Here is a 27,700-nt window from a genome sequence, read left to right as displayed (position 1 = left end):
TTGAGCACGTGAGGGATTCTCTCAAGCGGCAAGAATCTTGGACGAATGCCTCCCTGCTTGGCATTGAAATCACCCATGCACCACAGCCATCCATGCAAAGAGCAACTCACTGAGCATGCTTAGACCCAGGGAATTAAGAAGAAGTAGATCAGGACTCTCCAGATACCAAGTAAACCTATCAGTGGGGATGTTCTTTGGGTCAACAAGTCTGGATCCCACCGTTTGACTCCTTACCTTGGAGCTGTGGGGTTAAATTCACAGTGCCCCCTGGCAATAGCACTGTCATATCTGCTGCTCCTAGGGCTGCTTCTCCCATCATAAACTCTCCCTTCATAATCTGGGATAAGCCTGGCAAGGAAGCACAAAGCCCTGATTACATTGTACCAGGAACCACTGGAGTCCCCACATTGGCTAACTAATACTTTATCTCAGCAGTCTCTACCACGGTGTATTCTCCTTTTGCTATGCCTGCTTCACCCATGCTGGTTTTGCAGCTGTAGCATGCGTACAGAGCAAAGCTCTGAGCCTAGGAAAGCTTACTCAAAATCTAACAACTGAGAATAAAGCTGAAGCAGTTAATAAATGGATGCATTGTGAATATTGTTTCCACTCCCAGTACTCTCCAAAACCACCGCTGCACCACCTGCAAGTGTGAACTGCTGACCAGCTGGCCCGCCTGGCTATCAGGTCTGCACATTTTCACTTCTCCAGGACAGAACTTATTTATCAGAATGGCTTTAACACGCAGACTGAGCTCGGGCTCTTTCAGTAGGAAAAATGAGCTTACAGCTTATGGTCATTTTCTCTTACAAGTACTCTGGGGCATAGATTATGTTTATATTGTGTTTTAGCACTCTGATCCTGATTATAGCTTTGGGCAACCGTATAACTTAATGTTAAACAATGCTGAAAAACACTGCAAATCAATGCTGCATTAAAGAGAGTAAGAGGGACAGGCTAAGCTCATCATAAGATGAGAAAAATCCTGCTTTGGGCAAGACATGCACTTGGTCTGTGATATAAACCCCAGGGCAGAATGAAGCGTGCATTTACTGCACTTCAGAGAGACATGTCAGCACCACGCAGTGCCGGGGGTAATGACAGGCTACAAAGTACAACAAAGGTCTATCCCATTTTTCTAGTCCTAGTCCACAAATGCCTCAAATGCAAACAAGAGCTTTGTTACACCGGCTCCCTGAGAAATGCTAAAAGAGCTGAAAGGCCAAATTCAGATCACATGAATGTAGATACATATCATAGTTCTAAGTGTACACCTTGTCGTGTCACTTGTGTCATTGAGGGTCATGAGAAATAAAAAACAGATATCGCTCCTCAACCTCTGCATCTACAGAGGAAAAGCAGATGTGGTCTCTACAAATCTGTCATGTGTCCAGGCACCACATATGTGGTCTGAACACAGCCTGCCGAGAATTCTCCAGTGTTACAGACCAATTATCAGCCCAGATCTCCAGAATCCCACCTCCAACTGTTCAGGTCCAAAAAGGAGCTTTGTTGCACATGTTGTGGGACCTGACCTGGTTGCTTTCTCTGGGAACAAAATCCTGTTCTCACTTCTTGATGCAACGACCACATAACCTGAACTGGGGTTCCTTTCAAATATAGTTCCTGTGCCAGCAGCTGGCACTCTCTCTGCATCTCATCCCCAAACCCTTACCTTCTGGTGCTGAATACTTGGCTGTCTGCATAGGATGGTATCCTGTGGCTAGGTGCTGGCACACTGGTGTTAAAAGGCTGGCGGTCCATGTACAGTGGCATGGGATGCTGGGTCTCATACGCACTGAGAGCGCTCTCTTTTGAGCTGAAGTTAGACCTGCTAAAGAATTAAAGCCAATTTGACCATAAAGCCAACGCCTATTTGCTACGACCAGCTCACACAAGTAGTCAGTTTGCAGAGGTTGTATCATGCCCCTCTCTGCTGGCAATAAGGAAAACCTGGGACACCATGCTGTTAATAAGTTCTTAAATTTAGGGAGAATGGCAGAGGTCTGTATATTCCCTCTGTGCATGAGCTGAATTCCCAGCATAATGGATGGCTGTAAGATTCAGTAGCGTTCTAAACTAATTTGATAACTGAAATTAAATCTGAACAAGCGTATTTAGGTGCAATCCTAGACCTAATATTCCCTTTGTCATTCTCCTTGTCATTTCCATTTAATTAGTGTACCCAGGAGACATTTACATAGGTCCAGGATTTCAGCCAGGACTATATCAAGAAGCAGAAATGGCAAAGGTTGAGGATTTGAAAGCTGTTGATGAGCTCTCGAGGGGATAGCCCCACTGTACCTGGCTGCCATCGGGTTAAGCTCATTGTGTCTCCAGGCTCCGGGGCTCTCATGGTGACTATCCGTGGTGAGAGGGGGTTGCTCCTCATAACCTGGAGTGGTCCTGGTCAGGGAGGAAAAAGCCTGTTAGCAACTTTAGTGCTTTTGTCAGTGCCTATCCACTGTGGGGAGTAAATGCAACAGTAGCATGATTATGTTGGTTTCAGAATTCAGCTCGCTCTGTTTTCACTAGCCAAGAAGCAAGTGTTTGTAATGCCTTTGAACAGGGACCTAGGAGAACACAAGATGTGCAAGGCAGCAGTGAAGACAGGCCTGGTCCCCTGGCTGCGTACCTTTCCCAGCATGGGTCAGATTCATTTGCACATGGGGTCTCTGGAGCAGTGAGGATGCTTTCTCTCGGTAGGGAGCTGGGCCTGCCAAGACAGAAGATTCTTACACTCTGCAAAAGTACCTCTGAGCACAGAATTATTGTAAAACATAGAAACAACCTCTAGAGAATCTCCTGCCTCCAGAAAAGTACAGTATTCCTGTACTTCTTTATGCCTGGAAAGATGCCAGATAATTCACAAACATATGGGGGGGAGAGGGGGGAGGGAAGAGAGAAAATACAGATCACTTCAAAAATAAGGCTGAAAGAAAAATGTAGCTCCTGATCGTCGCTTCTCTCTTATTCTTTCCAAACATGACAGTTAATTCACCTAACAGTGATAAACCATAATGATTTATCCAGCACCTCTGTGCTAGATTTCAGACTGCTAAGCTGGCCTGATGGGGGTACCATCTCAGAAGCACATCCGTTACATCTCTGCACCCATTGCACAGCAACCCTGGATTTGCACTTGTCTACATTAGTCTAGGGAGAAGTTCTTTCACTTTTTCTGTTTTTGTGTGTTTGTGCTCTCTAAGAATACTGATACACTGCAAAAAAAATCTCAAAACTAGCGTGGATTCCTGCATCAAAACTGCATTTAATTAGACTCTAAGAAACTATTTCTCAACATGCTTTCAAAGATCCAACCGTGAAATGTTACATCTGATGAAAGAGGAGGCAGCCCTTACCCTGTACTTGTTATGATTTGAGGGCTTCCCTTGATCCCTGCAATTTCACCAAGTGGATAAGCCAAAAAACAAATGGTACAGTCACCCAAATGAAAGCAAGATCAAATTAATTTGATTCTTTTATAACAAAGGTAGATATCTTAAATTCTTACTTTTAGCAAAACACTAGCGATCACTAACTGTAGAATCCCATTCAGGTTGGGATGTTCTGAGAAAATGCCTAAAGACGACATATCTGTCCAAAAGCTCAGACTAAAGATCAATTTACTGAGCCATAAATGTTGTCTGCATGTATGGTCCCAGCTTGTGGCAAATGCAAAGCAGTTTGCTTCCACTTAGCCCACAGTGAGAGGGTTGAGAGGAATCACACTAAGTCGCACCACTTGCTTCTGACACAGGCTAAGGACATGCAGAGGGACAGGTACAGTATTTCAGGTGGATGTGCAGAGATACGGACATCCCTTGATAAAACGTCCCACACTTGCTTGAACCTAAACGTTTAATGAAGGCAACAGCAGCAAACAGAAAAGATCAGGAGATAACTCCCAAGTATTTCAGTGGAAAGTCCGATCCAAGCTCACTGCACCTGGAAGCACTAGGGCTTGGGAAGCCTGAGGGCTTATCCACAGGAAGGCCATGGACTGGGGAGGGAATGGAGTGGGCAAGGGATTGCCTGAGGTGCTTCCACCCGTGGCACTTTGTATGTGGGGATACACTGGAGAGAAATGGAAAGTTTTCTATCTCTTTTCTTCAGCAGTCTAACTTACGCTCCCATCCCTGGGGACTGAGAACAGCTCCTTTGCCTCCCTGCTTGATGAAGAGCTACAATTTGGAGTACTCGTGGTACATCCATGATAGCTCCATTTGTTGGAAGGTCCCAGCAGGCCAGAAGACACTAACACCATTGTTCTCTCCTTGCATTTTTTTCCTCCCCAGCATCCTTTCCTGGGCCCCTCCTCCATGCTCTGCTGTCCCACCACTCACTATGCATCTCCATGCACTCACGAAGAAAGTCCAGCTTGGTGACTCCTGACCCCAAACACAGCACTCTCAGTCCCTCCTCCAGAACTACCTGTAGTAAATAAATTCCCCACGTTCTCTCATGTTCATTCTCTTATAGAATAAGCAATTCTATCACTTCTCTTGCCTTCTTGAAGCAACTTCTTCACTCTGCGCATAGGGTGTTACTCCCTTGTTATTGTCTATGCTCCCACTGGTGCAGTCCATGGAGCATGGCACACACCTGGGGGAGCAGAACAGTCTGGTTTACAAGTTGATTCGGAGACGAGTTACTCACTAAAACACATACACGAGGAAGCACAGTTCAGCCAAGATCCTCAACCCTTTGTATTTAGGGACGAAATACAGACAAAAGCAAAGAAATCACACAAAATCCACAAAGTCCTTCCATTCGGCCATTTATCCACGCACTGTTTTGCATGAGGTAAGCTGAAGGCACTGAGGCAGCCCCCATAAACCCAGCAGAGGCACAGGTCAGTGGGAAGGACAATGGTGCTGTGCCAGGACGACCAGAGTGCAGCCTGAGACCTGACACTGCCTGTGCAAGTCTGGAAATGAGACCCAGCATTACCACAGAGGCAGGCTGCTTATTGGCATGTGTCTCCAGAGGCAGTCTCTGCTTCCAAATTTAAGGTCTAGGCAGCATCTCCTGGTAATCCAGCTGGCCGTTGTTTGATGCCTCCAGCTAATTAGCATGTTTTCTCCCAGGCTTTTATACAAAACCACAGTAAGAAGGTCAGTCATTAGAAGCAGTGCTAGCATCAGGCACACAAGGGGAGCCTGGAAGAAGATTTTATCAAAAAGTGTATGCATGGGAAGACACAAAAGGAGTTAACTCTCATCCTAAAGGAAAAGGTGAGGGGGTGGGGGGGGTAATTCCTTACACTGCTGTACTCAGGTCATGGTCAGCATGTTCATTCGACCTGGGAGGCTCTGAGTGGACATCAGGAGGTTCTTGTCCCTTCTCAGCATGGTGGTTTGAGTCAGAAAACCTAAAAGAAAAATCTGTGCTTAAGATAGTAAAGAAAAAATAGGCTGGGGTGGGTAGACATCTATTCCCTAGACAGGAACCCATTAGGCATGGAGCAGGACACACTGTTTCCTTGGCCAGAGCCATTCCAAACTGCCCTGGGACCAAATCTGATGGAAATTACGCACACAAATCCCATTATAACTTTCAGGAGCACACCTAGAGGCCTTTCAGATGAGATTGTCACAGAAGAAAAACACTGGTCACGGGAGAAGGCATTCATGCCAGAGTTCCTCAGCCTGAGAGATGCATCTAACACCTGGACACCCTCATGCATGATTTTGCAGCGTTCATAAATGGTAGGATAGTGCTTCCTGAGATCTCTGGGCAGCAGAAGCTACTGCCTGCCACTGCAGGACAAAAGGAACCAAGTTCATGCCCAAGGACTGATGACACGTGCTGTCAGTGCAGAAATTGGCTCTTGGACTTTACACACACACAGTGTCCAGTTTCCCAACAACATGGGTGGGATTGCTTGCTGCAATGTGCTGTTCTGAAGTCCTCACTATGGGTGCAAGACAGAGGAGCAGCTCCGTGTTCTCAGTTACATTGAGAACAAAATAAGACTCGTAGAATTACAAAGTGAAGAGATACTTTGGGCTAGTTCTAACCAGCATTTACCGTTCTTGGAGCAACTCTGGTTTATGATCATCTGAGGTCTGTGTGCTCTCGTGCTCCCTGTCCCTAGGGATGTTCCCCTCTTTGAAATCTTGGGAGGACCTGGAAAAGGAAGAGAAGCCCCACTCGTGGCTATCAGACATAAACACCTGCTCGGTTCAATGCACATTGAAAAGTGAAAAAGTCACAACGCTTTGGTGGAAGCTAAGCTGTAACCAGCACAAGCAGCGCTGACTTCAACGAGCTTATCTGCTTGGAATTCAACAGGTGGGTCAAGCAGCAACATTTTCATTAGCTGAAATTAGCTCCTTAAAACACCAGTCCAAATTGCATTTTCTCTAGACAAACATGTTGCTTTCTAGCATGAAAGTAGACCTCCAGGTTATCAGATTATGTTACTCCCAGGAGTATGTTGTGGCCCTGCTCTAAGCACCTCACCCCAGCTGCCAAACCACCTCAGCTCATGCCTGGCTCTGTGCCCTAGGCTTCTCCCTGCAGAAGACAAAGGAGAAGTGGATGATGCACACTCACATCCTACACTGGGAAGAACCTGGGAAAAGTTAAATGCATTTGCTGCAGGGTTTGAGTCTCGAGGGAACACCATAAGACATTTGATACTTCAGTGGATATTGGACAGAGAAGTGGTTTATTGCTGCTTGGGCAAACGGCCCTTATGCTGTTGTTCTTGGGCTTGATATTTGCTGCGGAATCAGGACCTCCGAGTTTTCAACAATGAGAAAGAACACATTAGCAAACATGAGGTTAGCACCCCAGATCCTTACATCACTTCATTCGCGTCAGGCTTGCTGTATGCTGGGACCGTGGGACTCGTGTATTTGCCCTCTTGCGTGCTGCTTCCCTCCTCATAGCTCAGGACCGATCTGGTAAGCAAAGAAAGGCCCATTATTTCTTTAACAACTGGCGCACAAATCATTGCACTAGTGAGTGCTATCTACTCGCAAGGCAAGGCTCCTGCCAAGCTGTACCATTCAGTGTCCTGCACCAGGGTCTCTCCCCAGGGACCATACTTGGGCTACAGCTGCATTTCAACATGCTCCTACTTCAGCTGACCCTTCAGCTCCCTTGCTGCCACTTCAGCATCACTTAGTATTTCTCCATCCTCAGCAAATGAGAAGGTAGTGACTGAACCCCACCAAGCACACGTGCACCAAAAGCAGGGAAAAGCTGGAGTGTTTGGTTCATACCAAAGATGATGGAGGAGGGATACAACCCAAACCCCTTGTTTTATGTTGTATGTTGCACTATAAACCTCAGAACAGTCCGCTTTACTCTTGGGACAAGAGCTGTAGAAAGAAGCCTCTTTCTATGCTTTTCTTCCCTTAATCCTCAGTATTACTCATATGCCCACTAATATTTACCCCACTCTAACCTTTTAAATGAATATTCAGTGTCCTCAAGGTGTGCAGGGGCTCTCTCAGCGGGAGGAGAGGGGACATTAGACTGCAAGCTAGACCTGTCAAAAGAAAAATTAAAAAAAAGAAAGAAGAAATCAACAGCCTAATGGCTTGTGAAAGGCTGTTAAAGTGCTTCAGGGGGGATTCACAGTATGAAACAACACCGCACTCCATATCAGACCAGAAAATAGAAAGTAATTTTCACAGAGAACTGCTTTTCTTTCAGAAAAAAACCACTTTCATTATCTCTAATAAAGAAGAATAGAGGCTGTTAGTGGAACTAATGCAGTTACTTGGCCTCAATTCACACACACCCTATCCAGATGCATCACTTCTCTGGCCTGTCACAGGATCACGCACCTGGGACAAAGCACAACACAAATGTCTTCGGGGCAGATCATAGAATCATTAAGGTTGGAAAAGACCTTCAAGATCATGTTCCTACACCATCCTACTAGGAGCCTTGTGAACCTCCTCACCTCAGCTGGGAGGCTGGAAGACATCATTTGCTCACCTCAAGTTGTTTGGTAAGCCAATGCATGGGGCCAAGTCCAAAATAACTGACTAAAACAAGAGAGGAGAGAAGCTTCAGGGAGATTAGTGTGTTTAGTGTCAACAGCAGCAATTCTGTCCTGACTCTGTGCCTCAGACATTGTCAGGGCAGCAAACATGCTCTAAAAACACGTGGAATGGAGGCACTTCTGAGATCAGTGCTAAAAGCTATGATAAAGCTGCGGTATCTGCTCCCAGGCTGATTCAGTGAAAATAAAAAGTTGATATGTGACAGTGAATGAGTAATGCAGTTCCCAGAGTTTAGCCACCTAAGATTTTCTGGCTGCTGTTGCTTCATTGCACAATCTGGATTCTACTTCCAACTCTACTCTGGATGAATTACTTATTGTCCCCCCAGTATTTACCCTCTGCTAGCAGCAGCACCGTGAGCACCAGCACCAGGTCCTGACCCTGCAGGTTCAGGCTTCGCATCATCCAGGCAGGGAGAGGTCTCGTAATGACGCTGCAGGCTGTCTGTAGCACCTGCAGGTCTGTCCCTGCAACCAGGGTCGGACCTGGTAAGAGAGGGAGATTCATGGGTCACAAAGAGAAGATTAGCAAGTTGAAGAATGGAGCAAGGAGTGGAAATATCAAACACGAGATTTGCTTGTCTCAAACAATGCCTCTTCCTGCTTAGTTGCATAACTTTCTTGCAGCGGACCTGAAGGACAAAGACAAGTCCAACCAAGTCATGCTAGCACAAGGAAAGAAGCTGAGAGATCTCAGTCCATTTTGAGCTGGTGGATCAGGGGCACTCCCCTTTGTAAGTGCATACAAGTGCTGCTCCCAGAACACATTTGTTAGGGCAGTACCAGGTCAGGAGAAGACGCCTCTCACTCTAAAATCAAGAAAAAAAATGTGAATTTTATACTGCTAATAGACTTCAAACTTACTTTGGTGGGTAAAATCCATTGTTTGCTTCTGTGTGTTCAGAGTAACTGAAAAGGAGAAAAAACAACTTTAGAAAGCATCCTTGCTTTGATTTGGGGAATGTTCTGCAATTATTTTCTCATGCATTTAATAAATAGAAGAAGGAAAAAATCCCCAAGACTTCCTGGTGATATTCCTCGGCATATTTCCGCAGGCAAAATGACAAGAAAATTTGGGGAAATTCATTGTGTATCAAGTGCAAAGGAGCAGTTAGTAACCCTGAATACTGTCACCACGTGACAGATGCCAGTGATATGGAGTCATCTGGAAATCCAAGCCAGGACTCTTCCAGAACCAGTGGGATTGTCCTACAGCCCAGAGCTGCAGCACAGGCACCTCTAGTTTCACCCACAGAAGGGGAGGACGGCCCTTATGTCCTCTGATTTGCCTCCGGGGAGCTGACAAAATTGGGAACTTCAGGTCTCTCATCCAAAATTGTGTGTTTCTGTTTTCCTGTCTCCTGGCTGTGGGCAGTGACAAAGCAGACGGGTGAAGAGCTCTTTACTGAACTTCTCTTCTGCATGCCATGGGGGCAGTACGTTTTCCTCCCTCACTTCCACTTTGTCAGACGGGACAAAAACACAGCCACTGCTCTTTGCATCTGCAGCCTTTTTTGATTTGTGAATCTTTTTATTTTTTTTTCCTCCAGTACGAGTGAGGACTCCCTGCAAAAGCTGTGAAGCAGACTGCCACACAGTGCTGTAGAACAGGCACGAACTGGGTTGTTTTGCTCACCTTCAGTGGATGTCTGAGAAGTACCCTCAGACTCACACAGGTTCTGGATCAAATTAAATCAGTGTTTTACAGACAGGGAGGGGACCTTCCAGCAAGGTCCACTGACACAGCGGTGGAGAGCAGCGCAGTGTGGAGCCCAGGCTAAGGAGCTCCATTGAGTATCAGCTTGGTTGGATGCAGAAACGCTGGTGCTCGCAAGATGGGGCAGGATCCTGTCCAGGATAGGTCCTGGAGGGCTGGGGACAGAAAACTCCCATACACATAAAAGGCAATCAGAGAGCAGTGAGGGTGGACTTCATTTGGGCATTTGGAGACAACAAGTAGCTCAGCCATGCCTGTGGTTAGGGGATTTTTAACTACTTTCCACAATACCTTGGAGTCAGGACACAAATTTTCCTAAGTCACTGAACCTTTTGGCTTGCCAGACACTTTAAAGGAAGTGGATTTTTTTCCTCTGTTCCACCTCCTCCTCCCTTTTTCTTTTTTAAGGTGTCTCTTGTTGCAAAAGTAGATAGGTGAAGGCTAAAGGCCTAGAGATGTATTGAGCATGAAGCTCTCTATACTGTATAAAAGTAAAAAAGTTAAAAAAATCTGGAATTGGTTTACATTTGGGAATATATCCAGAAAATGCAGAAGCGACCCGCAAAAGTGGTATTTTCCTTGTCTTATAGAAAGCAAAGAAAAAAACTGGAACAATATCATACAATCTCATGTAAAAGAGAGCAAGGTTTTCTTTTTTTTTTTTTTCCTCCCCTCTTAAACTAAATTTTAGATAAAGTGCTGCAGTTCTGCAAAGCACTGACTGAACTGTGCTTTTCCATCAATAAATATTCATTTAGAGTTTCCAGATAGCTCAAGAGGAGCAGTTGTTATTTGCACGACGCTCAAGTCGGTAAAGGAATTTCATGGTAACCTTACCTTCCATTTGTGGAAACCACGGCTGCTCTGGACTCATCCCATGCCAATGGCTCAGACTTTTCCTTAAGAGGTTTGTCACTAGACAAAGAAAAATGCCAGTAAGATAAGACCTGTACAAATCTACTAACATTTAATTAGGATGAGCCCAAAATGGGGTTAGCCCAATATATCGGTATAGGAAGCAACCTTTTAGGTGCTGCAGGCCTGATTGCAGTTCATGGGGTACTCAGAGAGATGTGCTGCTCTGCGCAGTGAGGAACTGATGACCCCTTTGCTCAGGAAAGCTTAAGAACCCTCGAACGGTTGCTGTCTGTCTGCTCCCAAGCAAAAGAGGTCTTCCTGCAGGCCTACCAGCTGGACCTCTTCGTGCCCAACTACACCCACCACTTGCTCCCCAGACCCATCAAGCCGTGCATCCGTCTCCTTCCCTGCCAGTTATTTCCTCTCCAGTTTAGGTGGCTTAAGTAATGAGGCATTCTCTAATTTCTCTGGGAGAGTGGCTCACAATTAGGAGCAGCTATGTGACGCAAACAACCCTAAGCACAAAGAGTGCGTTGTACTCAGGCTGTCCCTGCAGTGACACACAAGGACATATTTATGGGCCTCAGCTCAATGACCATGGCAGTATCCCAGCCTCTACCTTTTCTCAAGCACTCTAGACTTTGCTTCAGCCTGAGATATTAATTTGGGAACATTTCTAGCTTTATCTTCACTGATAGAGGTGGAAAGTGAGATGCAATTAACTGTGTATACTGCAAAAACTCATTTGGTAAATCCAAGCTCTCTACAGCTGCTTAAGCACAACAGTGAAAGGTAATCCCAGAGGGACAAGTCTCTCTGCTTCAGTCTCAGCACTGCCAAAAATTCAGTGTGGCAACACTGAGAACAAAACCAGCCCTGCTAATATGGGATATATTTCGGAAATCTCTCTCACTCTTCCCCATTTTCAAAGGAAATGGGGCACACAAATGACACGCAGAGGACACTGTCTTCGGCCCAAAGCACACCTGAATGTAGATGAGCCAGCAGCAGCCAGCGTGTGGCACGCCTGCTGTGTGACACTTTCTGCCTACAGCTAGGCTGGGTTCATCTGTCACTGCTTCTCCCTTGGAAGTCCCCTCCTCAGCCACCTTGCCACTGAAGATAATCAGAATAAATGCCCTGCTCTGTGGATCTATGTGCAGCTACAGTGTCAGAGCTCTGCTCCTTGATGTGTCAACCATCTGTACCCATGCCTTCCAGTTCCTTCTTAGGTTTTCTTCCTTATAACAGAGCTTTTCACACTTTCCCATTGTTCAGCCACCCCTGCATACTTTCTGCAAAGGGCAGAGGACCAGAACCAGTGTTAGAAGCCACCACCAGTGACTCATGTTCAACACACCCCTTGCAGGTGGAAGAAACTCCCCAGGGGATAGCAGTGTGAGGACAACCGGAGTGGTGAAAAACACGTGAGGTAGATTCTTTAGGGACTGAGCCAGAGAGGAGAATCCTTTCCTCTCTGGGAGAAGCGGAGGAGGAACAGGAAAAAACGGATGAGTTGCAGCCTAGCCAGCAGATGATGCTCTTGGAGAGCAGCCCAGGACCATGACTGGAGAGATCCCATCTGTTTGAGGTCACTAGCAGGTATATACCATTTCTGAGTGAAAAGCAGAAGGCAGGCTGATCTGTGCTGCTGAACGTTAGGCTGATCTGTGCCTTTTCTCAAATTCTTACCCGTCCCCATGCTGTGACACAGTTTCCAATGAGGATTTCCCATTAGAAGACTGTCTGCTTTCACCATTTCTGCAAGCAAAACAGCAAGAACAATTAGGTAGGGAGATGTCGGGACAGAACGCGAGGGACAGGAACTCCATGACAAGGAGCTAGTCGGAAGTGTGATAAGGATGGTGCAGGGACTAGATTAAAATGAAAGCCTGTTCAGTTTAGGAGATAGAAAGGTCTGTCAATTTTAGACTCGTATTCTCATCAGAAAGAACTGGGTGATGTTTGAGCTGTGGGAGGCTCATAAGCTTTCATCTGGGTATATTTCCTCCTAGATTGTTAATACTTTTGTGAAGTGCTGCTTTCTTAGAGTCCCCCTGCTACCATACTTATTGTTCCATGACTGCACTGCATCCAGATTATGTGTACTCGGGAAAATACTACCAAGCAGAGCCAAACTCTCCAGTGCAGCAACTCCCTACCTGTCATTAGTGAAGCTCTGGGAAGATGCAGAGCCAGCAGACCTACCTGATTTCAGTATAGGTGGACATTTTCTCGGAAGTTTCACTCAAGGATGTGGTTGTTTGGCTCTTGCTGCCTGTTTCAGTGCTGCAAGAGATGGTAAAGAAAAAGTTGTCATTCTTGAGCAAACCAGCTCCCTGTTGCAGCTTGCCAAAATTTTCCTGCACTGAAATGTTCTTTCTGAAAGTAAATAAAATTGAAAGCAAACATCACCACTTTCAGTACATTCACTTAAGGAGTAGTCTTATCAGAAACAACTCTGAAATTAAAAACACTGTCTATTGCCATGAATATCTACAGTCTGCCAACGATAATCAGGGAAGAAAAATAAAATAACAAGGTCAGTGACCAAAGCAATTTGCAATGCTGTGGAAAAACATTTCAGCATTTTTTATACTGTAGTCATGAATTCAAACAGACAAAGTGGAAAGCAACTGAAAATGATTCCGCTGCAGATTTAGCAAGAGTTCAGCAGGTCTCCTCCTCTCAGGTTTTGAGCACTTTTATCAATATGCTGTCAGACCCTTTCAAGACACAACATGGATTTCAGACAGAAAACCTTCTTAAATGCAGACAGCTGTTTTAAAAGTCTTCTGCATACAAGGCCGACGAATTTGATTCAGTTCACCTCCTAGAGGGCTGCTGACAGAAGTCTCTGTCACGTGCTACACGTGTGCTGACACAGCAGCAGATGTCCAAGGCACACCGGCCGTGCTGTAACACTCACCTGGTGGGAGATGCTGCTGTTGTCTTTGGCTCATTCCAGGAAGACCCAGCTGTGGTTTTCCTTAGCCCATTGGTACTAACAAAACAACAACAAAACAACAAAAGTAACAAAGCATTAAAGACGGAAGATCTTTTAGGTGTCATCCTGCTTGCTCTCCCACAGCTCTCATGTCTGCTTTCTGGGCAGTGAGAGGCCAAACCCTGCTGCATAAGGACTCAGCTGGCCCTAAGCACTGCTGCAACTAATATCTGCCTTTCTCCTGAAATGCTCTGTCATTAGGAACTGCTTTTTTTCCAATCTAACACAGCTGGGGCTGTTTCTATCCCCAACATTTGAGCTTGTGCTAAAAAATAACCTGCCCAAATGTACAGATTAAGGCTCAGTGCATTTACAAAATTGCGCTCACTCTCTGTATGTGTATAACATGTGAGGGAGTGAAAGGGCATCCCAGCCCTGCTTCAAACCTGTTCCACAATGGCACAAAATTGCACCAAAATTCATGAGGCAGCTCCTTCATTCTGAAAACAAAGCATTTCAGCCTGAAAGGCCTCATCTATTGGTGCCCCTGCTGGGTCCACAAAGGACCAGAGTGGCAGAGAAGCTAATATTGCTGCTGCCTGGCTTCAAGCCACACCTCATAGTGGGAAGAGAGAGCTGAATCCCAAATTAAATGAATCTGCTTGAAAACAGGAAGATTTTTCCCTCCCAGTACTAACACTGCTATCTCTGTATCAGTGTCCGTCCCACACCACATATCAGCAGTTCCTGACCAGTGTGGACTGGGAGAGGATGTCATCTCTGCTCCTTCACACCAGGGACAGCGTGTCCCCAGGTTCCTCACACCACAGCAGGAACTCTCTAGCCTGTCTGCCGTGGCGCCACATACACTTGGGCTTCACGGGAGCTTGAGGAAGGGGCTGTGGGCTCAGAACGAGACTAACATTTACCATCAAAGCAAAGATCAATTTAAAGATAATGAACCTCTCAAACCTCCCAGGTCACACCTATCTGTTGCTATCAAGGTAGAATAATTAAATCTAAAGTCTAACAAAAGCAGAGAGCTGGCTCAGGGGACTAGAAATAATGAGATATTGAGTACTTCATGTCTAGGTGATGGGGTCAGTTCATGCAGCCAAGTCTGCTAGTACAAGAAAATCATTACTATCTGGTGGCTGCTTGATGGGTAGGGTGAGCTCATCTAAACCTGCTCTGACTCTTCCTGTGTGTTGTCTCTACAGAACCACTGCCAGGCTCATTCCTGTGGCATACAAGCACCTCGTGAAGACAGAAGTGATGGGGCTGTGGAGCACGATCAGGAGAGGGGCTTAGTGGCAAGTTTACCTCACGTAACTCACACTATAGCTGGCCTGTAGTTAAATGCTGTCTGCCACTCTCCAGGTCTGTCAGCTGGATACCTTATACTACCCTGTATATATCCCTGCGTCTGCCCATTTGCTTCACTGAATTAATTGGTTTCTTCTTTTTTTTTTTTTTTCCATTTTGGATTGCTTTTTTATGCAAGACAGGCAACCAGGGTTTCATGAAAAGTCTGCTGAAAAACCTCCATCCCTAGCTGTGTTCAGCCTGCTACCTTCCAGCTAAAAGGAAGGTCAGCGTGCCCTAAAAATCAGACAGTCACACTACTCCAGAATGAGACCCATACCTGTTGTCATCTGGCGAAAACTTGCATGAACCAGACACAGCTGAACTCCTCCTCTGCTGTCCTTCTTCTTCTTCTACCTCAATTCTTTCAGAAGGAGGGAGGAAAAAAATAAATATCACATCATTTCCCATTTCTCACCGCTAGCTAATCCAGGCAGTTTACTTTTGCTTTCCCTTAAGCTATGTTTTCCCTCTGTTTCCCTTGGAGGCACATTTTTCCTGTTCTTTGTGCTCCATGTGCTGTTACTGGTGAGTATCTCAACTGGCTGAATGAAGTAAGAACTTCAGCCAAAATCAGCGGCAATTTTCTGTCGCAGTTCCTTTACAAATAGCATCAGCTGATGCTTCAGTTCCAGTAAATGACCTAGACATCATTTCCCTATGGTACCAAGTGCTTTAGAAGTTAAATGCCTGAAGAATGTTGGCACTGCTGCCTGGAACCAGCCTTCCTGGAAGAATGAAGGCAGTGAACGAGTCCATACAATCCCTCCTCACTTCAGGTTGCCCATAACCTAAAGCATCATCGTGTATTCCTAAAGCTCATGACAGTGTGAGCTCTCAAAAGCCAGCATTTTTTAACCCCTTCCATGGGAACTGTCCCCCCTCTACTTTGAAACACCTTGGAATCTCCCATCCCAGCATTTAACAGCAACCCTGGCACAGAACACAGACGTGCAGCCCCAGCAGCATTTTCAGAGCAAGGTCAGTGACCTACCTCTTGGCAAACAAGGGTGGGAATTCTTGTGTCGGGCTGCTGTAAGGGAAGCACAAAGGCAAGAGTTACAAGTTTGGAGTTAAAGACAGGCTTTGGGCAGAAGCAGCTTGACCCATGTGGTGCAAAGCATTAAGGGGTCCTATTGCACCATTTGGGCAGAGCTGACCATGAGGGAGCGTGCTAAACATGTGCAAATTACAGAGCAAAAAGTTATAAAACATGAAGTAGAAGCTCCCCCAAAGGGCCTCTCTGATTTTGCACCTTCCCACTTTCTTTTCTTCTTGCATGCAAGCCTGCCCCCCACCGCACAATACTTGGTGCACCAGAAGAATTGGCAGCCAGTGCAAACTCCTTTAATGCCCTCACAAATCCTACCCAAGCAAGCCTCTCACTCTGGGCACAGCCAAATGCTGCTGGCACATCCCCTCCCTGCTCCCTCCCCCACTACCAACCTCTTGGTGCCTATTTGTGTCGCCCTGAGTTAGGTCAGGAGGAAAAGGATTTACAGTGAAAGCAAGCTGCAAAAAAGTCACTACCATGGTTCCTGGAAGACCTGAGACCGTCTTAATCTGGTTTTTTTTTTTTTTTTTTTTTTTTTTTCTTCTCCTCCCAGGAAAGAAATGGACAACAGAGCCTTGAACACCAGCAGCTCCCACACATCCTTCATGTTGTTGTTGCACACCCACATGTTAGCTAGGTTTTTCGTTTTGGTTTTGTTTTCTTCCCCTACAGAATTATTTTGAAGCTGAAACTAATATCAGGATCTTGTAAATCTAACTATCATTCAAACACAACGTAAAGGCAAAATCTGTCCCAAAAAACTGATCCAAATTGGATGCAATTTCTAACAGTGATTTATATTTGTTCTGATTTCCCTCTACCTTCCAAGTAGTTCCTGCAATGAAACTAGAGAGACCAACATTAAAAACTGACTCTGAAAAATTGGGTCTTAATTTTGGGTCCCAGGGAATTAGGGACTATCACAGTTTTTCTCCTGCTGAAATTTCATCCCTCTCAATAGAGGAGATGTCTCAAGATTCCTAGAAGACTTCCCCAATTCTGCAGTAACCAGCAGATATCCTTGACACTTGGAGAGAGACAGCAGCTAAGTTTTCTTCATTTACTGGAGAGGTACACATCTTCTCTAGTGAGTCTTTGGATCAGGCCACCGCTCAAGTCAGAGCACCACCAGCAGCCTCTTCACTGTCTCCTGCCCCATACTCACATGGGGAAAACTCACCCGTTGCTTTTCTTGGCTGCTGAGAGCACGTAAGCACGTTCCCTGCTGGCAGTGCGTCTCAGGACACTGTTGGCTGCCTCTGTCCTGAAAGGGAAGAGAATGAAGGGGTCACATTCTGCCCATGCTCTTAGTAGCTGCCAGGTGTAGCCTTGAAAAAACGATAGGTGAATAAACCAGTGGAGATTTGTGCTAAACCTGACAGAGCTCCCATGGCTCTGGAAAGCTCCTGAAATCTAGCTAGGGGCAAGACGAGGAACAATGTCTGATCTTTTTCCACTAATATCAATTTTTCTCTTCATACTGAGTCACAGCACTTTCTCACGGATGTAAAGCATCAGGCAATAAAAATCCTTCTCTTCCAGGAGGGCAGAGGGCATTCCCCATCTCAAGACCCGAACTGTTTCAACACTGCATACTCTGGGGGCAAAAAATGGGATGCAGGTTTTGTGGCTGATATGCTCCATAGACTGCATGTGTCTATGCAAACATCAGTAGCACCAAACATACCACAGGGAAAGTTCAAAACAAAAGGACTTTCACTGTTTTATCTCCGCTGGTCAGATTACCAGCTTTCATTTGTAAAAGTCTTGTATCTGAGAAAAAGCATCTTTAGAAACAAGACAGAAAGCAACCCATCTAAACCTGGAGACCCGTCTAGATCTGGACTTCGATGCAAGTCCTCAGGTGGTCCAGTCTCAAAGATGCACTTGTAGGCTGTGGAAGGAGGACTCCTTCCTTTACTGCCAGGCTATTTGTACGTCTCTATCTCTTCACATAGACACTATGCAGCTGACAGATTCCACAACCCATTTCCAGCTGCCAAATTAATTGGGGTATGCTGTCAGGTTGAATCATGTCAGGCTTTTAATTATATTTTGTTGGGAGTGCAGTCGCCTGTGGGCATTGATGCGCTCCATGTAGAAATATCTGCTTCTTATTATTTCATTGCAATCAGCCCTAATGGCTCAGCTATAATCATCATCAAACTGACCCTGCCAGTAAAGAACAGTTAAACTGAAGTAAGTCCACTTGTCACTGCCCCTTGCAAGAAAAAGGTGGTTACCTGGAAGGCATACCTCTTTTTATGTTCATCTGGACTAAAAGGCACATCCTCCTCATCCAAGTCCACTGATTTTTGTTTAACATTATAGGGAGCTCTGAAAAAGGAAGAGAAGGGGAGAAAGAGTAAGGGAACTGCCTCTGTATATTGTTGCAGAGGCAGCGCAAACAAAACCCAAGGTAAATCCGAGGGCTGGGTATGTGGAAAAGGGTTCTGACCCTGGATGTGTTGCATAGGAGTGGGAAGACACTTGTACTTTCCATGTGCATTGGAGTACACGTCTTCACAGGATTTTGTTTTATTAGTGTAGGGGTTTTAAGCCTAGAAGCAGGCTGATAACAAATGCTCAGCTGCATTTCAGGGTACAGACAAAGTCTCTGACATGAAAAACTGTGTAGGAAATGTCAGGAGGGCTGTTCTGCTATGGTTTCATAAAGGCCGGCAATGCTGCAAACCAAGTCCCCAGGCTACGTCCTCCAGTTTTCTGCCTTAATTACTATGAAGTGGTAAAATTCGTTCCTTACAAAGGCCGTTACCAGGTCAAGGAACACCTTACAGCCCACACAGGCCTGGAGGTTGCACTGAGGAATGCTTCAGTTTCTAGAGACAGCTCTGCAGTACTCAGCTAACGAAGGCATGCCTGGCTAGGCACCCACGTGCAGGTGGCTTCATCACTGAAGCTCAGGTGCTGTTGAGCCCGTGCATAGGCTGAAAGCACAGCTCCCCTTTGTACACTCACAGCTTCTTGTAATCCTCAGTTGTCATCCTGTAGCCAGAAGAAGAACGGCATGAGCTGGCTCCCTTCATGGCAGTGCTGCAGATGGCACAAATCACACCTGTTAACACGAGCCTCCTGAGCACTCATCCTCTGCCACCCTGTCCCCAGATGAGCTCCACACAACAACAGAAAAGAGTGATCTTAAAGATCCACTCAGTGAACTCGGGGAATGCCTTTTAATTGAGGAGCAGCATTCTTTCCACAGCCTTGGACTAGGATTTGAAGTACACTTTGGTTCCCCAGGGCCACTGTGAGTTGTCAGAGCCAGTATGGCCCTCTGTGGGATGATGCCACTTCATCCTAGGATCAGCCAGGGAGGAGGAAAGACCTCGTGGCATCATTCTTCTCCCCAGCTGAATCAAAACAGGGGAAAAAAGGGGGGTTCAAAAAAGTTTCATCTGAAGTGCAACAAACACCTGTCTAGATCAGAGCCAGGCTTAGATCTTACTGCACTTAAATGTAAATGTCTCTCACAAGACAGGTTTCAAAAAACACACCTTAAAAATACCAAAATGAAGTGTTACAGAGCTGCAAGGATTCCTTGCAATTTATCCCCAGTCAAGCCTATTTGCCAAATTAAACCTAAATCCATAAAAATTTTCATGGTCAACTGCCATCCCATGCTTTGGTGGGGGAAATAGAGTTTGAGGTCGTCTTTTTTCCATGTCTGCTGAGTAGAGCTCTGAAATAAAAGGCCCTGACTTCAAACTTAATCACTGTTCATTTAATTAGCAAAGGAGCTCATTGGAAGCCCACAAGCACCGGCCAAAGTAAAAGGGTCACTAAAAACATAAACAATATTTAAAAGCTCATTTCCATGAAGAACTGGAAGACCTACATACCTTTTCTGGACTTCTTTGGAAGATGAAGAATTAGGCACAGAAGGAGTCTTATCGATGGTTCTTGTGAACACTCCCCTGGGGAGAAAAGAGACATGCTAAATTTGTTTTGCAGGGCAGAGTTTGGAGCTCAGATGAGGGGGCATGCAGCCACTCTTCAGCGTAACAGCACCTGCATGTCCTCTCAGGAGCAATGTGCTGGCTCAGGACAGTCAAAATTAGAAGGTGCTTCCTTGGGAGAGTCCCATCTATGTACTCCCTGGCTTTACAGTAAAATCAGTTTTCACTTGAGAACGGCCTGGGAATGGCACCACAGGGCTTGCCGACCTTTTTAGGGTAAGGGCGGCATTAGGGTCTCCTCAAACAAACTACGTGTCAGAGGAAGCTGAAGCACATGAGCCCCATCGACAGCGCTGTCCTGAGAACGAGGATGGTGGAACATTTTTGCAGCATGATCATCTTCCCATGTGCGATCAGTGCATCGCACAGAGATCAGATTTTCTGTTAACATCACCAAACTACCTGTGAACAAAACACCCAGGACTATCTCTTCATCAAGGAACTCCCTGAGCATTACAGTGTTCCTAACTGGCAGAATAAACCAAGAGAACACGATATTTTTCATGTTTACTGCTCCTGATCTAGATCTCCTTCCCCTCCAGCCTACGTGCTTCTTGCCACCCTGTATACCAACCTGATGAGGTAACCGGATTGAGGCTTGGAGACGGGAGGCCTGTGCAAAGAACAGACATCAGTGAATTAAGAAACATGGAAAAGCAACAGCAACAGCACCAGTATTAAAGAGAAATGTCCACGTGGCTATCAAGCCAAAAATCCAGCCAAAGGGGCTTTGAGTTGGGCACTGCCTGCCTCAGCTACTGCACCAATTTGACCGTGGGAGGATTCTTTAAAAATGAATTACCTTCAGAACAAGCTCTGTGAAAGAGCGTTGTAAGAAAAATGAACTTTAGAATTCGCCAATCAAAATTAGCCATGCTGACAGTTTTCTGGCTCAAAATGAAGTCCTCAGATTGATGTGGTAAGAGAAGGGAAATTAGGCATAGTACGGATTCTGGCTGTTTTACCACAGGAAAACTTCAGCTTCACACTAACTTCTCTGAGTGCCTGTCTTCAGAAGAGGAGTGCAGCAGAGCTCCCCTGTAGGTAAAAGAAAGGGATACCAGCAGATGGGGACCTGGCCCCTTGCAACAGGGCAGGAGGAAACATCCCTGGAACTTGCTTCAAGCTGGCTTGAAGTCTTCTTGAGACCAAAGTAGGGACCAGGATGAGCCTCAAGGTCCAAACATGGCACAGACAGGCTCGCTACATCCCTGCCCAGATGCCAACCCCTCTTTTCTTGCCTGTCCAGGTGCCCTTAGGATCACAGGATAACACAGTGGCAAGGAAGCTCAGCAGGTCTCTGGTTGGTCTAACCCTCCTGCTCCAAGCAGGGTCAGTCCTCAGGCCAGAGCTCAGCAGGAGGGCAGGTTTACACTGCCCAACACCACATGCCCAAAGTGGCTGCCAGGCTCAAATTTGTCCTGTTGCCTTCAGGCACAGAAATACAAACCCACTGCAGGCTTAGTTTAGCTCTGGAGCTCTCTGGATGGAGAAGCTGGAGGCTGATGAGTGCTGAACACAGCACCAAGCTCTTGGTTCTGCACTGTCCTCAGAGCAGGCACCAGCAGGCTGTAGCCCATCTCAGCCCCATTGCCTAGCAGTTCCCTGAGCACTGACCTTTGATTGCCGCCTGCAGGCGCAACAAAAGGGAGAGGAAGCAGGAATTTGCTCACGGGAGAGGGCAATGCTCTCCCAGCAATGGTACTGCAGGTAGCAAAGAGCTTTTATATATAAATAAGCCCATTTCAACAGTTTTGCGCTGTAGGATGGAGATCCTACCAGCTCCTAAGTTCCTGAAAAGCCCTCATGGTCTGTGCCTGAAGCAAAACCAACTGCAATACGGAATGGCTTTTGATCTGAGGAGCCTCTGGGCTTAGAGCACACAGGTGTTGCACCAGCACAGGAGCTGATGTGCACCAGTGATCCTTGGGATCGTGTCCTCAAAAGCACCCATTCCTCTGCACTAAAGATACAGATCCATCTGGTCACACATCTCTCCACCATCCGTCTGGACTTTGCAGAAGCTGAGCTATGCTCTGTATGAGGTGACAGTTCATAAGACACTGCACTGAACAGGCTCTGTATTTTTCAACAGGACCTATATTTCTCAACAATTATGGAAGTGAGTGGATAGGAGTAGGAAGAACCAGTGACAGCATGCACTGACTCCATGGGATAACAGAAAGAAAGCAAACAACAGGATGGGTCCCCCAAATTACCTGTCAATCTGGGGAGCAATAGGTGCTGAAGCTGGGGATCCCCCACCAGCCCGTGCAGACCTGAGTAAAGAGGAAACAGTCACATAATTAACTCCTGCTGTTGCTGATCTTCCTTCTTGAAGGAGGCAGTGATGTTTTCTGAGATTGCTGCTAAGAGAAAACTAGTTTGGGCTTGATTTTGTTTCTGACTAAAAAGAGACCCTGGTGCAGATCGTAGGCATTCCTGGTGCAGGGGTGGCTCCATCTCACAGCCTGTGAGCTGCAGGGGGAGATGCAGACCTGGCTGTTTTACACCACTCACAAACTCCCTCCCATCAAGGTCTGCCTCTTCCTTTGTCACTCTGGAGATCGTGAAACACAATCTGGCTTCAAAAAGACTTTGGAGCTCTCCTGAGACTTCAAATCTGCCTGTGCTGCTGGATTCACAGCTCCCACACCAAAGGCCATTTCTCAGTGTTTCTCCTCAGTCTTCATTTATCAAAATGAAACAGAAGGACTGCTTCCCTGGGCAGTGCCATTCCCTGGCATCATGGGAACCCCACAACAAGCTAGCATAATGTGTGCTTTTCCTATAGGTTGGAAAATAGAGTTCTTGAGGGAGGCTGATGAGGGAAAGGAAGAAGAGGAGCATTCCTCGGTGGCCACACTTACAGCGGGCTGCTCTTCTTTTCGTCCTCAGAGTCTGAGTTCTGGTGGTGGATCCAGCTCTTGTCTCCCTTCAGGGTGGTGCGAACCTTCATCTGCTTAATGATCCTTCTACGGTCTTCATCTGTAGGTGTAATCACACGTCCTAGGAGAGGCACAGGGAAAGGAAGGAGAGAGAAGGGTTGTTGAGAAGATTTCAGTGTCAGCAGGTGAATGATGGGTAAATCTCAGACAGCAGGGAGCACAGGTCCCCCATCAGCCAGAGGTGCAAACACTGAACGAGTCTTTTGCTACTTCTGATGAAAGATGGAAACCAGCTATCATCCTGACTTCAGGATCAATTTACTCCAGCTCCCCTGATGTATCACCTCCTCTGCAGAGATTCATAGTTTTTTCACTCCTTTCTGGGGACTGTTTAACATTAATGAGTCAGTTTCTTTCATGAAGACCAAAGACATTCAGTGGGTGGTCTAATCACATATTTACAAAGCAATGCATTTCCTCTGGCATTTCCCATCAGATCAGCTCTAGCAAAAGGCTTTTTTGGTTTGTGGGAGAGGATATGTCTGAAGCATGATGCTGAGCCAAGAGCTGGGGGATAAGCCATAAAATGCAAACACCCAACTTTCTCTGGTGTCCTGTCAGGGTTGGAGGAGACACATCCTTTGGATATTAAAAATAAAAAAAAAAAAAAGAGGAAAAAAACAATAACAAAGATATTTTAACTGGTAAATTCCCCATCTAGCATTTTCTTCTGAAGAAAATAGCTGTTTTTAAGATGAAGACCAGATAAAGAAATCTCCTTTTCTGTGTATTTCTGTTTATCTTCCATCTTTTGCTACTTTGGAAATGGCTGCTAAGAGATGAAAAGGTCGGGCCTGCTCTCCTCATAGGACATGGACCAATACAGCTCAGGGTGTTAGAGATACCAGCAAGTTATTGCAGCTTTACAACTAACTTCTTATCAGCCAAGCCAAGGAAACCACCTGTCTGCACACTCTTAGCCGGTGACAAACATGAAATAATTCAATTTAGCTACCAGGAAAGGAGGGTCACTAAGTCTCAGTATCTTGTACTCAACGAGGGCTAAAAGGCTGCCCAGAGATAGTTATCACTGAGCAGTCGACGTGCAGTAAGTTGTTTAATCTTTGACACAAGATTACGTGCTTCAAGGCTAGGTTATGTAGTAGGGGTATGGTGGTGGATTTGTTTGGACAAACACATGCATCAGATTGCCATTGAGGAAAACAGCCATACCAATGAAAAGAATGTCCTTTCTCACGTGGAATTAGCAGCAGCAAAGACACTGATATACCGGGCCATATCTACATCAGGGTGCAGTCTGGGGGACCAGCAGTAACACCCTGCAAGAAGCAGAGCACCTGGAAAAGGAAGGGCTGCTTTTCTTCGCACTGAAACTGCAGATGAAGTCTACTGCTTTGTGGAAATGAACAAGGCACTTCCACTCTTCTCCAGACTACTGTTTCAGGTTGTCAATGGATTTGGAAGCATCATTCCACCTGTTCACATCTAAAGGTCCTATGAGCATCTGTCCTGTGAGTCCTATGGGCATGTTGCTGGGTCAAAACACAGCAACTGGTAGCCTCTGTGAGAATTTTCAACACTTCTTTGATAAGATGACATTAGGAGTGTATCATTAATACAGCAGAGGACAGATTCCCAACAGCCTGAGATGGGGAAAGGAATTACCTTTGTTGACACCCAAGGACATCATGGTTCTCACAAGTGCCTTCCCCTGTCAGTTACTGTTTGAAGACCACAGGTCCCTGGAAGAAATGAAAAGGAGAAAAACAGATTAGTAGTTCTGTCAAAAAAACAGCTTTTAAGCCATGCAGAAGAGGGAGTATCACAGCTGTGCCACAGCCATAGAGCCTGAAGGGTAGGGAGATCATGGCACATATACCAGAGAGCCGCAATTTCTTCCCATGCCATGCACCTTCAGCATCAAGGATGGAAAAAAATCCAGTGGGTGTATTCTCCATACCAGTAAATCTACAGATTGGCCGTGACAGATGCATCCTTCCAACTGTGGAAGGACAGCAGTGGAGGAGACCTCACCAAAGGTGCCCAAATCCACCCAGGTGGGACATCTTCTGGAGTCTCTATAATTCAGAGAAGCTGAGGCTGCTTGGGTGAACCTTGGCATTTTCATCAAACAGGAGTAGAATATAAGGACACTTGACAAATTTCAGTTGACAGAGATGATCCGTATTTCCCCAGGAAACAGAGCAGAGGGAATGTCTTACTGTCCGCCTCTGAAGCGAGAGTTAGCTCTTGCTTCTGATGGCTACTGAGTCCCTCCTGGAGGTGACCACTGTAAAGCAGCAAGGAGAAACTCCTGGACATACAATCTTGGAGATGCTCTGAAATAGCAAATTGGCAGAGCACTTGTTGCTTAGTGCTGCAGTTGAATAAAAACAACCACAAAATAAAAATCAGGAAATATATTGGTTGTTTCAGATACTGCCAAACCAGTGTGTGTGTATATATATATTTAATTGGAAAAAAACAAGGAACAAAGAAAACAGAAACCCCCAAAATTGATCCACTGGGTTTGAGTACCCATGTTAATTCAGCATCTGATTACTTTTTTTGTTTTGTTTTGTTTTTTAAACCATAAATTTTTTTTCTTTTTTTTTTCCCACCCTTCAATTTTTTTTGCGTTAAGCTGCATAAGCCCTTGTTTCAAAGGAGAAAGTCAAGGGCAACTTCCAACCTTTAAAACCCTTTCCTCCATTCTTTCCTTGCCAAAACTATCTGCTGAACCCGGATTCTTAAGCGACTATACTAATCATTAAGAGAAGTGCCCAACCCTATTTGGGAGCCTGCGAATCTAAAATTAGGTTGTTATCTGCCGGTGGGCTTGTCTCTGCAACACTGCTGCAAAGCCACACGCCCATACAGAATGCCGAGCGCTGATCTCACAGCATTGCTTCTTGGCAAAGTCTCCTCCACTGCCTTGTCTCAGTCAAGGATCTACCTCAGCTCCCTGCATACCCACTCCTCAGCCAGTTTGTGCTCGGATCGTGAACAAGCCCTCTGCAATTACCCCTAGGCTCCCTCTCCCTTTCGCAAACACTCCCAAACATTAATTCAGCTTCTACCGTGAGCTGACAGCCCACCTCTTTTCTTATCCTTCCCAGATCCCCCTTCCCACACAAATTTAATTGTCCCTGCTATTTAAAGAGAAACGTAAACTGTAGTGCTGCCTTAGATATCCACAAAGAGCCTCTCAATACTTGGGTATCTTTCCACCGAAGGTGGGAGGCACTGCTGTAGTCTGTAGGAGCACAGCTGAAGGACCTGTAATCTGGCAACTCTGGATTAAAAAGAAGTCAGTATCTTGGACCTGCACATAGAGAAGCCACGTAGAAAGTGGCTTCATTACCTACTGTGTCCAAGCGAGGTCCAGAGCACAGCTACCCTGCTGACTGCAGATGAGAGGTGCTCCTACGCCCCTGGTGCCCTCTTCCAGGTATTAAATTCTTTCCTATTCCAGGACAAGATAAAGGCTGAAGGAGGTGGAGGATGAGAAGCAGTGGAAAAGAGCTATCCCAAGAGCTTGATATGGCCCTGATTCAGTAGTAGATATAGGCTACGTGTTGTAATATAATGGAGGTATTTGGAAGCTGGAAAGCCGGTACATATCTAGCAGCACAACTGAGAGGCGATCAGCCCCCCAGCACAGGCCTACTAAACAAACAAGCAGTGGTTTAGGAGCACGTAGGAAAGACTCTCGGGAGATGCAGAGTGAGGGATGAAGCTCACGGAGGTGCACCACAGCTCCGCTTGGGACCAGCCCTGCAAGAGACATCATCTCCGTTTGTTGCTTAAACAGAAGCTTTGCTTCTTACTCACACAGCTCCCCTAACTTAACAAATATACCCAGAAAGGAAGGGAAGCCACGAAGGGTGGCACTCAGTATGTGTGTAAATATACGTGCCAGAAACTACAGGTCGGCCAAGCCTTTTCCTCTGGCACTGCGTTCCCTCTTCCTGGCTCACATCATCCTGGGAGGGACCGCAGCAAACGCCGCTGTACTCCACTGATATTTCTGGCTTGACAAACAGGAGTTGGAACATGTCAGTGGTGATCACCCGGCTTAGCTTTGGGGGACTGGCAACTTGTTCTGCCAGCCTCCTTTTTCCACCGATGATTCATGCAATGGCAGCAGCAGCCCAGCTGTCCCAGCAGCTGGGACCGACCGGGAGCTCTCTACGGACTGACAGACAAACTCGAGGAGGTTAGAGCCTGGCTGTCCCCCTGTCCCACACCAAGGATTCTGCCCTCGTCACAAACACCGTAACGAAGTTGTCCAGAGTGATGCTTTCAGCAAAGCTTCTGTGATGGGCATAGAGGGGTGCAAAGGTCCTTCTGTGAGAGCTGGAGAGGAGTCAGTTCTCTGCTTCCTTTAACGCGCTTTTCTTTGGTTTGTAAAGGCTGCTAGGTGGATATTTTTACCTGTCACCTGAGGATCAAGGCAACACAGACTAAACAAGATCACCACAAGCTGAGAGGATGCAGCAAGAGCAGAGCAACTCAAATACCCTATTTCTTGCCCACATTTTTTAATCACCTGCTGTAGGCTCCTGCTGGAGTTGGGACAGCGAGCTTCGTAAACCTTTGTGCTGATGCAATGCAGACCTTACATGTCTACTCAGTGCCTGCTCAGTGACAAGAACATTAAAAGATAAATTAATGCAGGTTATACCATGGATCCTGCAGTTAGAATAACTCAACATTCCCTACATGAGAAAGGAAAAGCTCATTTTCTTCTTTTAATGCTTGCTGGCACCCGGCAAATAAACTGATGTCTACAGATGCCGAGATAGTAGCTGTGCTGAAGAAACAGGAAAAAGAGAGAGATGTGG

The 27,700-nt window shown here is 46.1% G+C and overlaps 1 protein-coding gene across 3 annotated transcripts in view; it reads right to left on the bottom strand.

Moving 5' to 3' along the window:
- Positions 1-27,700, bottom strand: part of ZNF185 (zinc finger protein 185 with LIM domain) — a 49,411-nt gene that overhangs the window by 7,897 nt on the left and 13,814 nt on the right. The window contains exons 1-26 of one of the 3 annotated variants that reach the window (XM_050713359.1): positions 27,406-27,493; positions 24,519-24,595; positions 22,815-22,953; positions 22,164-22,223; positions 20,519-20,557; positions 19,828-19,902; positions 18,947-19,021; positions 18,224-18,304; positions 17,148-17,231; positions 15,908-15,946; positions 15,194-15,277; positions 13,531-13,605; positions 12,810-12,890; positions 12,294-12,362; positions 10,581-10,658; positions 8,891-8,935; positions 8,363-8,512; positions 7,421-7,504; positions 6,813-6,911; positions 6,034-6,132; positions 5,267-5,374; positions 4,510-4,605; positions 2,636-2,716; positions 2,305-2,406; positions 1,676-1,834; positions 235-348 (exon numbers count right to left, since the gene is read on the bottom strand). In XM_050713359.1, coding sequence (XP_050569316.1) covers positions 235-348; positions 1,676-1,834; positions 2,305-2,406; positions 2,636-2,716; positions 4,510-4,605; positions 5,267-5,374; positions 6,034-6,132; positions 6,813-6,911; positions 7,421-7,504; positions 8,363-8,512; positions 8,891-8,935; positions 10,581-10,658; positions 12,294-12,362; positions 12,810-12,890; positions 13,531-13,605; positions 15,194-15,277; positions 15,908-15,946; positions 17,148-17,231; positions 18,224-18,304; positions 18,947-19,021; positions 19,828-19,902; positions 20,519-20,557; positions 22,164-22,223; positions 22,815-22,953; positions 24,519-24,543 — 2,141 coding nt within the window. In that variant the 5' untranslated portion in view covers positions 24,544-24,595; positions 27,406-27,493. Of the gene's footprint in view, positions 1-234; positions 349-1,675; positions 1,835-2,304; positions 2,407-2,635; positions 2,717-4,509; positions 4,606-5,266; positions 5,375-6,033; positions 6,133-6,812; positions 6,912-7,420; positions 7,505-8,362; positions 8,513-8,890; positions 8,936-10,580; positions 10,659-12,293; positions 12,363-12,809; positions 12,891-13,530; positions 13,606-15,193; positions 15,278-15,907; positions 15,947-17,147; positions 17,232-18,223; positions 18,305-18,946; positions 19,022-19,827; positions 19,903-20,518; positions 20,558-22,163; positions 22,224-22,814; positions 22,954-24,518; positions 24,596-27,405; positions 27,494-27,700 lie in introns of those variants that run through there. The other 2 variants (XM_035541670.2, XM_035541671.2) reach the window with 2 other exon arrangements.

The sequence above is a fragment of the Cygnus atratus genome, chromosome 13 (genome assembly GCF_013377495.2).
Source record: "Cygnus atratus isolate AKBS03 ecotype Queensland, Australia chromosome 13, CAtr_DNAZoo_HiC_assembly, whole genome shotgun sequence".
Classification (NCBI taxonomy): domain Eukaryota; kingdom Metazoa; phylum Chordata; class Aves; order Anseriformes; family Anatidae; genus Cygnus; species Cygnus atratus.
The sequence above is the reverse complement of the archived record's forward strand: the minus strand, read 5'-3'. Positions and strand labels throughout refer to the sequence as shown.